This window comes from Chrysemys picta, chromosome 18, assembly GCF_011386835.1.
Source record: "Chrysemys picta bellii isolate R12L10 chromosome 18, ASM1138683v2, whole genome shotgun sequence".
Lineage (NCBI taxonomy): Eukaryota > Metazoa > Chordata > Testudines > Emydidae > Chrysemys > Chrysemys picta.
In genome coordinates, this window is record NC_088808.1 from 8,832,795 (window position 1) to 8,848,316 (window position 15,522).

The 15,522-nt window shown below is 45.5% G+C and overlaps 1 protein-coding gene across 12 annotated transcripts in view; it reads left to right on the forward strand.

The window, feature by feature from the left end:
* The window catches only part of TMEM268 (transmembrane protein 268), a 28,751-nt gene that overhangs the window by 7,139 nt on the left and 6,090 nt on the right, over window positions 1–15,522 (forward strand). Inside the window, exons 1-8 of one of the 12 annotated variants that reach the window (XM_065572511.1) lie at window positions 512–817; window positions 1,636–1,718; window positions 2,396–2,494; window positions 6,514–6,724; window positions 8,553–8,662; window positions 12,709–12,816; window positions 14,054–14,203; window positions 14,912–15,022. In XM_065572511.1, coding sequence (XP_065428583.1) covers window positions 6,583–6,724; window positions 8,553–8,662; window positions 12,709–12,816; window positions 14,054–14,203; window positions 14,912–15,022 — 621 coding nt within the window. In that variant the 5' untranslated portion in view covers window positions 512–817; window positions 1,636–1,718; window positions 2,396–2,494; window positions 6,514–6,582. Of the gene's footprint in view, window positions 1–511; window positions 818–1,635; window positions 1,719–2,395; window positions 2,495–2,640; window positions 3,263–3,703; window positions 6,725–8,552; window positions 8,663–12,708; window positions 12,817–14,053; window positions 14,204–14,911; window positions 15,023–15,522 lie in introns of those variants that run through there. The other 11 variants (XM_065572513.1, XM_065572517.1, XM_065572510.1 and 8 more) reach the window with 11 other exon arrangements.

Consider the following 15,522-nt stretch of genomic DNA (forward strand, 5'->3'; position numbering starts at 1 on the left):
CCCTGTCACTCCAGGTGGATGCACAAAATGACAGAGGCACACGCTGCAGCCCACTCCAACTTACCTGCATAAAAGCAGCTGGAGTCCTGCTTGCATAACAGACCCACTAGATTTAAGGCTCCTCTGGATCCATGGAAGGGGCTGGCAGGATTTGCCCCTCTGCTAAAACTCTGGTTCCTTTGAAATCCATTGGAATTTTGGCACTTAGAATCATAGAATCTCAGGGTTGGAAGAGCCCTCAGGAGGTCATCTAGTCCAACCCCCTGCTCAAAGCAGGACCAACACCAACTAAATTATCCCAGCCAGGGCTTTGTATCAAGGGGGCCGGGCTTTGGCTCTGAGATCAGCTCCCAAAGGTAATTTTTGCTCAAGAGTACCAGAGTTTATGCACTGTAGCTAATCACAAAGCAAGCAGCCAGAGCGATTCAGTGTCATTTTTATTACCCCCATCTGTGGTTTGCCACAGGGCCATTTTTAATAACCTGCGTTCAGTATCCTTTCTAAACACCAGGCCACTGTTCCATTGCCATGCCTGGATCCTTAGCTGGGGGAGAAGAGAAGGAAGATGCAGTTACTCGTTCTGATGCAATGCCTATGCAATTGCATCCTGAGCTTTGCCTACCTGTGTTTGTAGAGGGGAGATGATACGGTGTGCTAATGACAACAGAGAGACAGCCTGCAGTGGCCAATGCAATAAGGCAGCTATGAAGTCAAAGCAGTTCCTATGTTTCAATGAACACATTGCCTAGTAAGGATCAGAGTAAACCAAACGAGAGAAATTCCAGGCTAGATGAGAATCACCGGGGGAGTATGTGCAGTAAGTGGAGCTAATCTTTTTTTAAATTTTAGTCACCATTCGCTAGTATAAACAAGTGTGCTACGATCCTGGACTAGATCTGTCTCATGCCTCCCTGGAACCACTTGCGATTGTTTGTTTCTGGTGTGTCCCAATTCTATGGCAACATCCTGACTACAGACAGTGTAAAATGAACCTTCTCCCTTCCCACCCCACCCCTTTGCTTGGGGGAAGCTATAATCCCGGTGTTGCGTGTTACACAATGGAGAGCAAACTATGGCGTGACTCCCTCTGATTTTATGGCTGATCCTGTCTCATTTCTCTGGGAGAAGCTGGGTTGGATGCAGCAGGTAGGGAAATGGTACAGCGTGTGTCCTTTGAGTGCAGCCTCATGTTTTGAATCAGATGTGAGTAGTCCACAACTAGGATCTGATCTAGGCCAGGTCTATGCCAGTCAGGGGAATGGAGAGGTGGGATCCCTGACTGATGTCGCTGTGCTGGCAAACCCCCCTAGAAGAGAGACAGTTATATGGGTAAAACTGCTGTTACCAGGATAGTTTCTTTCACTTGGGGTGTGTGGAAGGGGGTGAGGGAGGGAACTGAAGTAAGCTATGCCAACAAAAGCACAGTTTGGCTGGTATGTGCTCTGTCCCCATAAGGAGTGCCTTACTGGTGCAGTATACTGGTATTCTATACCCCCAATTAAGGGCTCCTAATATAGGCCTGGCCTTAGACCCACTACCAACCCTCCTAAAGTGATTGGGAGGCTTTCCACCCACTACAATGGATCAGACCCCTAATGCAAAACTAACACATCTTTTCTTGGTCTCTCTCTGCAGCAGTTTATTTGTAAGGGAAGCCAGGAAAATGTCCTAATTTGACGGTCGATTCTTGTAAACATCCAATAAATTCCCAGGGCTGGGTATGTATCTCCCTTTCCTCTTATCTACATTTGTCTGTTTATTTGCGTGGCCAATTTCTTAGTACTGTATATTACTCCCCAACCTTGAGCAATTGGTGCGAAATCTCCAATCTCTATGTATTTCAGAGAGAGACGTGTTTGCCACAGCTTTGCTTAATTCCTGCCTTCTGTAGCTGGGAAAGGGATATGCATGGCAGCCGTGGCTGTCTTTTAAGAAAAGAGCACAGCTACTGCCATCAGTGTTTGTTCACTGGGCTTGTTTTACGGGGATGAGTGCATAGTTTGGTACCTCTCAACAACAGCACTCTGTTTGTGTGTGTGTGTGGTTTGGGGATGACTGATAGGGGCAGAGCCTTCAGTGAGAACAATGAATCAGAACCTTGATCAAAGCAGTTATTTCTTATGAGTCAAATATTCTGGTAAAGGAAATGTCACCCTGCTGGAAATGAGCGCAGTCAGCGAAGACAAGTTGCACGGTGCTCAATGTCAGTGGCCATCTTCTGAAGGCTTTCACTGCAGACTCCAAGGGTGCCATCCCATTGTTAAAGCTCTGCTTTGGCTAATAAACCCCCGGCAGTTTAGATGATGCAACCCTGGGGTGGGGTGGGAAGGGAGAAGGTTCATTTTACACTGGTTGCAGCTGAGAATACAAGGTGACCCTCCTCTTCTTGTTTAAGGGAAAGTGTCCCCTTTGGACCATGTTGATGATCAGCTTCCTGGACCTCCACTAAACCTGTGGGGCTTAACCCCAGCTCTGAACTCCCCCAGACTTTGAGGTATTTGAAATCCGGAGGCTCTACAGTTGTAACAGATGGGGAAACACTGTGTAGGCACTCTACAGGGTTAAAACCACCAGATACAACATGCCGAGGGGAAAATATTCACGCACATGAGCTATTTTGCAAGTTGGTGCCTGCAACACAGTGTAACGAAAGCGAGAGGCAGGGTGGGGGCGAATATGCTGCTGTGACTTCCGTGGGTTGCACCAGTGTATTCATTTGGATCAAGGCAAATGAGGATGATTTATTTCTGCAGCAGCCACACTGTACAATAGCAAACAAGAAAGAGGTCCTCATCCCAAGGTTCAACAGTGTTAAGGCACAAAGGGTAGGTACCGCGATGGACATGCTCATACACAAGACAGGATGAGAGAAGGAAGTGAATGGGGTGGACTCATTGGATACAGAAGACAACACGAACTAGGTGAGCTTGTCTCTTGAAGGACAAGGGGAATAGATCTGGTTGAACATTAACCTGGAGCTTAGCTAAGAACATGAGGTGTCACAAAAGGAAGTACAGTAGCCCGGAGTGAGTGAAGGAGGCAAAGGGAGTATTCACAATAGTAGATTGGCAGAGCATATGGGATGGGAGGGAGCATAGGAGGAGACAAAGGCAGAGTCCCAGAGCACTTTGGAGGTGAAGAGGAGAACCTAAGAAGAGAGGAAGGGAGGGTGGAGTTGGAAGAAGGACAGATCTCCACAGAGGGGCATTGCTTCCACACTAATGGAGAACCCCGTGGAATGAGATGCACGCTGGATAAAAAGGTAATGGTGAAGCTATGGAATTTGCACCCTCTTCCTGGGTAGGAGGGGCTGGTTTCCAGCAGCAGCTCTGCTGCTGTCTGTGAACTGCCAGCACTCATTGCCTGCTCTGAGCCAGCTTTTCCCTCTGAAGTTTTCTCCAATGGGAAACTCTTTTCATGTGACTGAAATGTCTGTCACATCTAACCCTGCGGATCCCGAATCAGCGGTCGCTTTATATGCTACCAGCATTGATGGCGCGTTCAGTGGGTGTATGGCTCTTAACTCTGTGCTGTGGCTTGGTTATATCTCTTGTTTTCTTTTTTTCATTGTCCTCCCCGTTTGCCACCAAAGGGCAGGAATTGAGGGCGAGACCAGGAGGGATAGTGACATTCACCACCTATCTTTTGACCTGGGGAGAAGAGTTTATTTCACCCTCAATCAAGGACAATAGGATGGAGAGGGTTTTTTTTTTTTTTTTTTTTTTTTTTTTTGAGGACAAGAATGTTCCTTATTTGGGCTGGCGTCAGGGTGATGTGATCTGGTGGAGAAGGGCTTGGTGTGTGTGTGTGAGTGTGAGTGTGTGAGTGTGTAAATAGCTGCTGTCACAATGGAGATATTTCATGGTATTCCCTGCCACAGCAGATCACTCATTTTCTTGAGATTGCACAACTACTCACCCCCCTAAACACTCAGTCTGAAAAATGCCACCACTGCATGGGTCAAATTCACACACACACACACACACACCCCTCTCCTGTTGTGCCAAAGTATCAGAGCTTTACTCCTTTAACTGAGTTTCCTGTCCTTTGTGGGTTCCTGCTGCAATCATAACGATCTTTTAATGTAGTTTCTGTTGCATCCGGTTCCTGCTTGACTGCACTTTAGCTGATGACTATCATGGATTTATGTGACTGGATTAAACCTCAGTGACACCAGGGGATGCAAACAGAGTAATCTCATATCTGATTGTGGAACAGCATTGATAGGCTTTGTGAGGGAGCCCTGCAGCTGCAACACAGGTGCATGGGAACACAAGTAAGGGTCGAGAAGTGAAGAGTAATTGTGGAGCATCATCCGTGTGCTCATAGAGATGCAGAGGAGCCCCAGGCCCGTAGGGCAGTTACTGATGCAGGACAAGCCTCGGAACATTCAGATGCTCATTTGGGATAAGCCTCCCCAGTCTGGCTGCTGAGCTGAACGATACAAACCTCCTGCATCAGCAACATGGAACTCAAAATCTCACAAGCACCATGTCACGGTCCAGGGCAACTGCCCCTGTATCCAGCAAGAGCGCCTGCTTTTTGGCTTCTGGCTCCCAACCATCAGCTCTCTCGGGCGGAGACCTTACCATGCTGCCTTCTGACTGGGCTGAACGGTTTCCCACCTACGCTGTGAGTTCCCCAGCAAGTCAGACTGCCTAAGCAGGCCTGCTTTGCTGTCTCCTCAGAGGCTAGAAATGGCATAATTGCCCCTAATTATAAGGTACCACACAGCTTTTCTAAGCAAGCCCATTTATTCTTAAGGCGAAAGCATTACAGAGAAAACATATTAAAACACTAAAGGAACCTACACACATGCTAATAATCTTACCGGAGACCACCCTACCCTACCCCAGCAAGGCCTCTGGGGGTGGGGCAGTCCTTCAAACCCACCAAGCGGTTTTGCTGTGCTTACAAGTTCCTCACAGCATTAGCTCAGAGCAAGCACCCCTATGAATCTGAGAGTCCCTCCTTTATGCTGTTGGGACCTTTGACCTTGGGATGCTGGGAACAGATAAACAGGGGGTTGCTCTTCAGGGTGTAGCTTCAAGAGGTTGTGTCTGGAGATGGGGATTTGCATTTCCTCCCCGTCCCCCGGTATTTCCGCTCAACTAAAAAAAATCATTCATGTCCGGTACATTGTTTAAATGAATCCATTGAAGCTCATAATACGTCCCAGGGTTTACACTGATCATGTGTCTCTCAGAGACATCTACCTCCCACAATAATACATTAACATTTGCATTTTTAATCCAACATACAGTAGAAGCTCAGAGTTAAACACCTTGGGAATGGAGGTTGTTTGTAACTCGGAAATATTCATAACTCTGAACAAAACGTCATGTTCTTTCAAAAGTTTACAACTGAACATTGACTTAATACAGCTTTGAAACTTTACTATGCAGAAGAAAAATGCTGCTTTCCCTTTATTTTTTAGTAGTTTACACTTAACAGAGCACCGTACTATATTTGCTCTTTTTTTTTTTTTTTTGGACTCTGCTGGTGCCGATTGCATACTTCTGGTTCCAGATGAGGTGTGTGGTTGACTGGTCAGTTCGTAACTCTGGGGTTCGTAACTCCAAGGTGCTACCGTACTCCTAAAATCCTTACAATGAATCCAATAAGCTTTGTCCAGGATATTGTTATATCTGACACACGCTGTCTCTCTCACAGGGCTGTGTGACTTCTGTTTCTGGAACTGAGAACTGAAATGCACAGGCGAGGGTGAAAATGAGAACAAAAAGTTACCCAGGCATTTCTGACCCAGCGCAAAGGTTCCCTGCGGGTGCTGGGTGGAAGCCCTAGTCTGTCTGTCTCTTTCTCTTTGCATTTGTAATGTTCCCATCACTGTATCATCATTTCTTATCTGAATTGGTTTTCTCTTTCTCACGCAGTAGTCCATTATGATGCACCTGCTCAGTGTCCAATATTTACAGTTCAGTGACTTGGCTGCTTCAAAGCCTCAGTAATGTATATTCTCACTGGCCCCCGATCCTTCTCCCATGGAAGAAAATGGCCAAGCTCCCCACTGGCTTCAACAGGCTCAGGAGAGGCCCATTTGTGGATTAATAGCCTACAAAATGTGCATGATCGTGTTTAATTAAAGGACGGCTTTTCCCATGAACAAAGAGGGCTGTTGCCTCATAGATGGGAGGTGTGGACGCCTGGCACCCATGCCTGCAGCATCATACATATACATGGGGATGACATGGGTATGCTTTATTCATGAGGACTCTGGAGCTGACCCAAGAGTACTCCATTAAGCATTTGGGCAAAGTCCATCAGGAGCAGAGTCCGCAGTGCTCCTAAGAGTTGGTAGGCAGCTGTGCTGCAAGGGCTTTTTGTGCCAGGTGCTGTCATGTCTCTTCCTCCTTGCAGGCAAGATTGTGACTCCCTTGCTCAAGTCAAATATTACATCACAAGCAAATTAATGGGACTTTTCTTCAGTGTGAATAAGAGTATCACCGTCTAGTCCACAGCAAGGAGAACAGTCTTTTTAATGTGTTCACTTAGATTTAACTGGGTGTTTCTATGCAGTAGAAGAGGAAAGGGGAAGAATTGTGACTATGGAGTGTTGGATTTATGACTGCAGAAGATAGCGATCCGCATGAAGCCCGTTTCTTCACCATGGCCTGTGAAAGCCAAGCAGACGGAGCTGAGAAACAAAGTCCCCTCTCCTACTGTGGGACCCATGCAGATGACAGCTCCCTTCACTGGGTGAAAGGTAAGCAAATAGCTCAAACTATTGATTGCAACAATGACATTCTGAATCAGGTGGCATTGAACTAAGAGAAGCTACATTTTTTTTTTTAGGGCTGCTCATTTTCAATTGAAGAAATAGAACCATTATAATACACCTCTACCCCGATATAACACTGTCCTTGGGAGCCAAAATATCTTACCGTGTTATAAGTGAAACCGCGTTATATCAAATTTGCTTTGATCCGCCGGAGTGCGCAGCCTCGACCCCCCGGAGCACTGCTTTACTGCGTTATATCTGAATTAGTGTTATATCGGGTCACGTTATATTGGGGTAGAAGTGTAATTAAGCAAAAATAAAGAACACACCCCATGGCCAAGAATTACAAAAAAGTGGCTAGTAATTTTGGGTACCTCAAGTTTGGAGAGCCCAATGTGGTACACCTTAAAGAGGCCTGCTTCTCAGGAGTACCCTGCTGAAAATTAGACCCCTTTAAGGCATCTCAATTGGGGCACCCAAAGTCATAAATCACTTGTGAAGATCTTAGCCTGGATTTGTAAAGTGACTGACAAAGCCTTGCTCTGTTTATGTTGCTTAATGCAACACTCTTTTAGGAACGGACTAAAGTTCCGTGTCCATCTGATACAATAATAGCAATTCGCTCCGGTAGCACACGTTTCATGCATAGCTCGCCAGGTGGTTGCCCTGGGCAGATTCAGCTGCAAGATCAGGGCCCAAGGTTTCAAAGTGACTTTAAAAGACATCAGTGGGAGCTGCAGGTGCTCAGCTCACCTGGAAATGAAGCCATGTAAACGTTTTAAAAAGGGTCCATTCATTTTGAGCGTCTCTGTTTCTGGTATGCCCATTTTAAGACATCTAGTAGCTAGTGCCTGATTTGCAGAGGTCCTGAGCCCTCATAGCTTCCTTTGGCTTCAACTGAAGTTGCGGGATGCCCAGCACCTTTGAAAATCCCTGGGGCTAAAACTGGGCACCCAAAATTATTAGCCTTTGTCCTGAGTAACTTGCCTAAGGTCACAGAGTGGGTTAGCGGCAGGGCTCGGAATAGAACCCAGGTTTGCCGACTCCTGCGCTACTAGACCAGACAGCTCGCTTTCGGATGATGTAGTTCATCTCAGCAAACACGTAGAACATTGTTTCATTCACGTACCCCACAGGTCTTGAAATATGCCTATTCCATGGATTTTAATCTGGATGGGCCACACCTTTGTGTGAGAAGGAATTTAGCTTCCTTGTTGTTACCCAACACAGGGGAATCCGTGGGTGGGGCAGAGCTGGTGCAGAGGGTGGGGCGAGGTGTGCCATGGGTAGGAGGGGGTGGGGTAGACTTTACAGTGCTCTGCCTTATCCTCAGCCAAGACAGCAGTGCCTTAAGCCCAGTTTCTCAAAGGTATTTAGGCACCTAGATACCATTGAAATCAATGGGTGTTAGGCTCCTAAATACTTTCAAGGAGCTGGGCCTTAAAGCCATTTGTCACAGATCTTCACAGCTGTTTTGAGTGGGTTGAATCCATTGTCTTGTCACCCACGGGACTGGCACATGAGCCCTTCCCAGGTCAGATCACTTCCTCTTTGGGCACACGTAGGATTTGGTCTCCTTACCTTTCAGCCCTTGGTCCCTCCAATATAGCCAGAAGGCTGCGCAGCTCTTCGTGTTGTGATTTTCTTAGAAACGATTGAGGAAGAATTCAGAGTCCATCACATGCTGAGAGCTTCTCAGTGCAATCTGCTACTTCCTCAATTTGCAAGCCCACTTCAGCACTCATGAGGAAAACACACCACAGCGCAGTCCCTTATGATCACACCCAGCCTTCTCCTCCGATTCTTTTTGCAGAGTTTCACAATGGCCAAGTGCTTATGGTTCTCACTGCTAGCAATACCTGCTCTTCCACCTTCTTTGATATGGAGCTTTGTGCAGAGAAACTGAAGACCTTTGGAATTCAGGTTAGCTCCTCACCGGGAACCTGGCTACTTGATGGCTTACCAGGGTGATGGGTATTTTTATGCCGGTGTCACTTGCACCTGTTACAAGAAATCGGGGTCTACTTCATATATGTCACTCAGAAGTATAGTATCAGAGGGGTAGCCTTGTTAGTCTGAATCTGTAAAAAGCAACAGAGGGTCCTGTGGCACCTTTGAGACTAACAGAAGTATTGGGAGCATAAGCTTTCGTGGGTAAGAACCTCACTTCTTCAGATGCAAGAAGTATAGATGGCCTATAGGAAGAGGGCTATCGCTTACACCTGGGCAATCCTACTGACTTCAGTCATCTTTCATGTGCATCACAAGTCGATATCTAAATTATTCAGCCATCTAAGTGCTGCATCATTGAGGGTAGCAAGGTGTTGCACTCCTCTACCCCCTTTGACTGTCTGCATCGCTGCCCTGCAGTCACATTGGCTTAGCCCAATCATCACAACTTATAGCCTTCAAAGAGGTTGGGCGTGTATAAATTTCAGCTGCGTCTGAGAAAGTGATATTACAAAGTACAATGATAGTGCTTTGAGATCCTCTGGCGATAAGTGCTCTGTATAACTCAGGGCTTGTCTACACACGGAGTTGAGTCAGTTGAACTGGTGTGATTTTAAACCAGTGCATGTAAACAAGCCCTGCAGCTCGTAACAATCAGTTTGCAGACACCTAGAAGATAATAAGGGGATACGTACCAGTCAGCACAGTTTTGTAAAGAACAAATCGTGTCAAACCAATCTGTAGAGGAGTGGACTCACCCCTGCGGCGCCTCCTGCTGGTCGTCCAGGGAATTAGCTCTTCCAGCGTCCTGGAGTGCCCCCTGCAGGCTGGTGATCCGCCTGTCCTCTGGCCCCGTGTCCCTCCCAGACCCTGGTGCCCTTTTATCTGGGGTGCTGCCCCCTGGCAGTACACCCCTCAGTACTAGGGTCTCCCCTCCCTGGGGAACCCCCACCCACTATCCCTGCCTCACCTCAGGATAAGGCCACTGCCAGTCACCAACTAGCCCCCGCTCCCTGGGGCAGACTGCAGTATAGGCCACTCATCACAGGTAAGGTTGGGTTTGGACCTGCTGCCTTGGCCTACCCCTGGGCTGCCCTCTGCAACCCCCAGTACCTTCTAGCCCAATGCTAGGCCGCAGCCTGGGGCTTTCCAGGGTGGAGCTCCCCAGCCTTTCCCCAGCCCTGCTCCACTCAGGTACCCTGTGTCAAGCTCCCTGCAGCCAGGCCCTTCTCTCTCTGAATGCAGAGAGAGACTGTTTGGGCTCCTGGCTCACAGCCTTTTTATACAGGCCAGCTGGGCCTGATTGGGGGATGGCCCAGCTGTGGCTGCTTCCTCAATCAGCCCAGCTTTGCAGCTGTCAGCCACAACCTTCCCCCAGGGCTGTTTTAATCCCTTCAGGGCAGGCGGGGTACCACCCTGCTACACAATCTAATAGCTTTCTTTGACAGGGTAACAAGTCTAGTGAATGGTGGGGAAGTGGTGGTAAGGTTTTTGTTACTGTCTTGCATGATCTTCTCATAAACAAATAAAGGAAATACAACCTAGATGGAGCTACTATAAGATGGGTGCATAACTGGTTGGAAAACCGTTCCCAGAGAGTAGTTATCAGTGGTTCACAGTCAAACTGGAAGGGCATAACGAGTGGGGTCCCACAGGGATCAGTTTTGGGTCTGGTTCTGTTCAATATCTTCAATATCTGTTCAATATTTAGACAATGGCATAGAGAGTACACTTATAAAGTTTGTGGATGATACCAAGCTGGGAGGGGTTGCAAGTGCTTTGGAGTGCAGGATTAAAATTCAAAATGGACAAACTGGAGAAATGGTCTGAAGTCAATAGGATGAAATTCCATAAGGACAAATGAAAAGTACTTCACTTAGGAAGGAACAATCAGTTGCACACATACAAAATGGGAAATGACTGCCTAGGAAGGAGTACTGCGGAAAGGGATCTGGGGTTCATAGTGGATCGCAAGCTAAGTATGAGTTAACAGTGTAACACTGTTGCAAAAAAAAGCAAACATAATTCTGGGATGTATTAATAGAAGTGTTGTAAGCAAGACACAAGAAGTAATTATTCCACTCTACTCCACTCTGAGTAGGCCTCAGTGGAGTATTGTGCCCAGTTCTGGGTGCCACTTTTCAGGAAAGATGTGGACAAATTGGAGAAAGTCCAGAGAAGAGCAACAAAAATGATTAAAGGTCTAGAAAACATGACCTACGAGGGAAGATTGAAAAAATGGGTTTGTGTAGTCTGGAGAAGAGAAGAGAGAGAGGGGGCATATTAACAGTTTTCAAGTACATAAAAGATTGTTACAAGGAGGAGGGAGAAAAATGTTCTCCTTAACCTCTGAGGATAGGACAAGACACAATGGGCTTAAAAGAAGAACAGGAGTACTTGTGGCACTTTAGAGACTAACAAATTTATTAGAGCATAAGCTTTCGTGGACTACAGCCCACTTCTTCGGATGCATATAGAATGGAACATATATTGAGGAGATATATATACACACATACAGAGAGCATAAACAGGTGGGAGTTGTCTTACCAACTCTGAGAGGCCAATTAATTAAGAGAAAAAAAAAAAAACTTTTGAAGTGATAATCAAGCTAGCCCAGTACAGACCGTTAAGAAGTGTGAGAATACTTACAAGGGGAGATAGATTCAATGTTTGTAATGGCTCAGCCATTCCCAGTCCTTATTCAAACCGGAGTTGATTGTGTCTAGTTTGCATATCAATTCTAGCTCAGCAGTCTCTCTTTGGAGTCTGTTTTTGAAGTTTTTCTGTTGTAATATAGCCACCCGCAGGTCTGTCACTGAATGACCAGACAGGTTAAAGTGTTAAACTGCAGCAAGGGAGGTTTAGACTGGACATTAAGAAAAACTTCCTAACTATCAGGATAGTTAAACAAGGAATAAATTGCCTAGGAAAGTTGTGGAATCTCCATCATTGGAGATTTTTAAGAGTAGGTTAGACAAACACCTGTCAGGGATGGTCTCGAGGTCTCTTCCAGTCCTACGATTCTATGATTCTCCAGTCTGTTTCACTAAAAGACCTGATCTTAGCACTAAAAGATCCAATCTTGCTCCCACTGAAGTCAATGGTCAAACTCCCAGTGGCTCAAATGGGAGCAAGTATGGGCCCGTTGTTAGTGGAGAGAGAGACTTGAGTAACATGCTTGCCAAGGGTCAGTGAGCAATTAGACAAACCATTCATTGTGCTGAAGACAGAAAGGGATGGAGCAGAGCTGGAGGTGTCTGTGATGGACACAGCATGGCAAACTCTCACCTTTAAATATGATCTTGGTCTGACATGAGCTCCCATGATGGGTCCTTTTGCACTTTCATATCAATACAGTGATTCTGCCTCAGAAAGAGTTTCACTGCTTTCAGGGCGAGCGGGGCTGACTGCATGATCAGGGCAATCACACACACACACACACACACTCTTTAGTTAAATGGTGCAAACCCTTGTGTGGACTCTCTTATTTCAGTTTACGAGGGGCTTATTTCAGTTTTGCTTAAACCTGTTCCTGACTGACTTCAGCTAAACCGAAATAAGTTTGATTTAAACCAATATAATGAATGTTCAGACAGCCTTTTGCACTGGTTTAACTAAATTGGTTTAAGATCCCATCAGTAAAATTTCTGCAACTGCTGCAACTCTGCAGGTAGGTGTATCCTTAGTTATACAGAAAGCATGAGGATCTCAAAGCACTTTACAAAGGTTGGTGGTATCATTTACAAATGAGGAAATTGAGGCACAAATAGGCTTTTTTTAGGCCAGATTTTTCTCTGTTATACCAATATAAATGAGATCAGAATTTGGGCCAACGTTCCTTGTTTGGAGGCAGAGTCTGGGACACAGGCCAATCCCATTGAATCTCCAGTCTCATAATCTAATCATGTGAAATGCTGGCCTGGCTCTTGGCGATTGCCATTCTACTCTCCTTCTGATTGTTCTTAGAGATCTGCATGAAAAAGTGAGTGGGATTTGTTTGTTTTTTGATTTCTGAACAGATGACAATGGATCAGTGGAGGAATTTAATTCAAAATGCCATTCTGGAACCTGAAGTAAGAAGATACATGTTCTACAACTCCAGAGCTTTTGGGATAGCCATTGCTGTGGTAAGGATCACGGCCTCTCATTGAGGTTAATTGGTATGTGCGGTTACTGATGTACAATGAAATTGCCTTGGGGATTTTCACAGGAGCCTAAGGGAGTTAGGTGCCATTTCAATGGGAGTTTAGAGAAGGGATTGAATTTTCAAAGGCACAAATGGGAGTTAAGTGTCCAACCCCTATTAACTTTCAGTGGGAGTGGAGCACTTAACTCCCTGAGGCCCCATTGAAAATCCCATCTTGCTGAGATTGCTGTATAATGAGGCAGGTATGCACACTGCCAACTTTTCAGGAGTCCCACCACAGGCTGCCAGCTAGCAAAGCTTTCGCTGTGGTGGCTTTAATGGGGATGGAACTCATTTACTGGAAGCATCTGCCTCAGCCCATCCTTCTCAGCTCTCCAACATGATCTGAAAACACTCTGGACCTCATTCTCATGTACCCTGAGGTCTTCTCACTTCTCTGGCAGGGCCGAGGAGTCTTAAAATGGGACTCAATTATATTTTCACCATCTTTCAGGCCCCTTTTCATGAACACATGAATAGTCAGAGGTATTTTTTAATGTCAGCCATTGTATTTTCGCTAATGCTGCAGTGTTTAGATTTTTAATATTTTTCTGTTTGGTATTATTGATCTAACCTGTCTAATTTATCTATCTATCCATCCCATATAACATTGTACCACGCTGTATCATACCTACCTTTCAGTCCATCTCTAATCTATACTTCCCATCAGGCAACGTCCTGTCTTAAGATACCACTCCAAGGTATCCCCAAATGAATACGACTCATTGCCTTCATTAGTCCCTAGAGTGGTCCCTTCAGGCAGGTGCCACTGTACATCGTTTTTGCATTATTGTATTTTAACTGTCTTGGCTGTACCCATCGTGGTGTGGGAACTTTATAAACACAGTGACTATAATAAGTATTATTATCAATACACCCGGGGGAATCTGTTTCTTACTAAAAATGTAGGAACTTGGTTGAAATCCTAAGTATGAAACACCATCAAGAATTCATCTGCTGTCTTTGATGATCAGGATCTCATTCAATCCCAACTCTCATTCTAGACCTCTCTCTCCCCCGTGATTCTTATTAGAAGGACCTTTTGTCCATTGACTCTCAGAAAATCCCTGGTAGTTTATCTAATTTATGAGAAGGGAACTTTCTTGTTCTCTTGACCTTTCTTCTGCTTTCGCGATTTTTGTGAGTATTGTTTTCTGAGTCTCTCTGGGTCTTTTCAGATTTTCTACATCTCAGTCTGGGCAAATATTTACTCCACCATGCAGCTGTATTCCTTTGGGTGCCACTGGGAAGTCAGCATTCTGGTGACGTTGGCTGCCATAGCACTTACTATCGTTGTTATATTGATTATTGACCAACATCAAAGGAAGGTAAGGAGAAATTTTTCACGTGTTCAATTATGTATTTCTTTCCAAGCAAACAGTTAGGGAACAAGGTAATTGTCTAGAAGTATTTGAAGAGCATAATTGCCAAGAAGGGACAGAATATTTTAGAATGGGCACAGTATAATTAGAATAACCAGTGGGGTGCAAAAATAAAGTTAGGCTGCATATCAGAAAAAATAAAAGTCCTCGGGCTTGATCCATAGCCCACTGAAGTCAATGAGAGTCTTTACGTTGACTATGATGGACTTTGGATGAAGCGCCGAACGATGAGAGCTATAGACTTAATCTTCCAAAGAAAGGGGAAGCTCCATTGTTTGAGATATTGAAACCTAGACTGGAAGATATACAGGACTGTCTGAGATAATCCTGAACTGACTGGTGGGAGAAGGAACGGGTACAATGATCTTACAAGTCATTTCCCTCTCCAACTTCTGGGATTATATCACATTTTGTGGTGGGAACTCTGGTTGAATAGACCTGGTATGTAAACTTCCTTCAATGGCAGCAGAGTTAGGCCAGAGTTGAGCGCCTCTGAAAAGACTACCTGAAATGGATAGTTTCTCTCTTTGCTTTGTTTTCAGGGACTTAGGACTTTGGGACCATCAGAGTCACTGTCTCTTTAAAATTCCTGGTTACAGGCTGGCCTGGAAAGTCACCGTGGGACATGCTAACATCTTCTCTGTTATTTAACAGATACACGTGAATACTGATGTGAGGCTGGCAGCTGCCAATGAAGTCTTCATGAAGCACAACTTACTTCTGGGGGTTGCAGATGCCATGGACAGACACCAGAGCATTCTACAGGTATCCTTTCTGGGTGAGACAATTTCCCCTCATTGCTGGTGCCTGCAGACATGGAGGTATTTATCATCAGTCTTCTCATCAAAGAGGCTCTCCAGAGTTTTTTTTTTTTCATATCTGGGGCCTGACCCACTGAAGACAATGACTCCAACTGAGTTCAATGGGCTTCTTTATTATTTGTTGAGTGCCAGTAGTGGGCTCAGGGCTGTACAAATATAAAGGAACATGTGGTCCCTGCCCCTAGAGCTTACACTCTATGTTGCGAAGACAAACTCATTAAGGCACCTAATACACCATTTTCACAAGTGCCACCTGACTCTGCATGCCCTACTTAGACACTTTAAAGGGGCCTGATTTTAAGAGGATGAGTGCCAGTGCTTTCAGAAAATTGGGCCTCTTTAAAACGTCTCAAATTGCCCCCTGCCCCCAACATAGAGGGACACCAAATTAGTAGGTACTTCTAAAAATTTAGGCCCAGAGGACCAAACGAAAGTGAGTCTCAG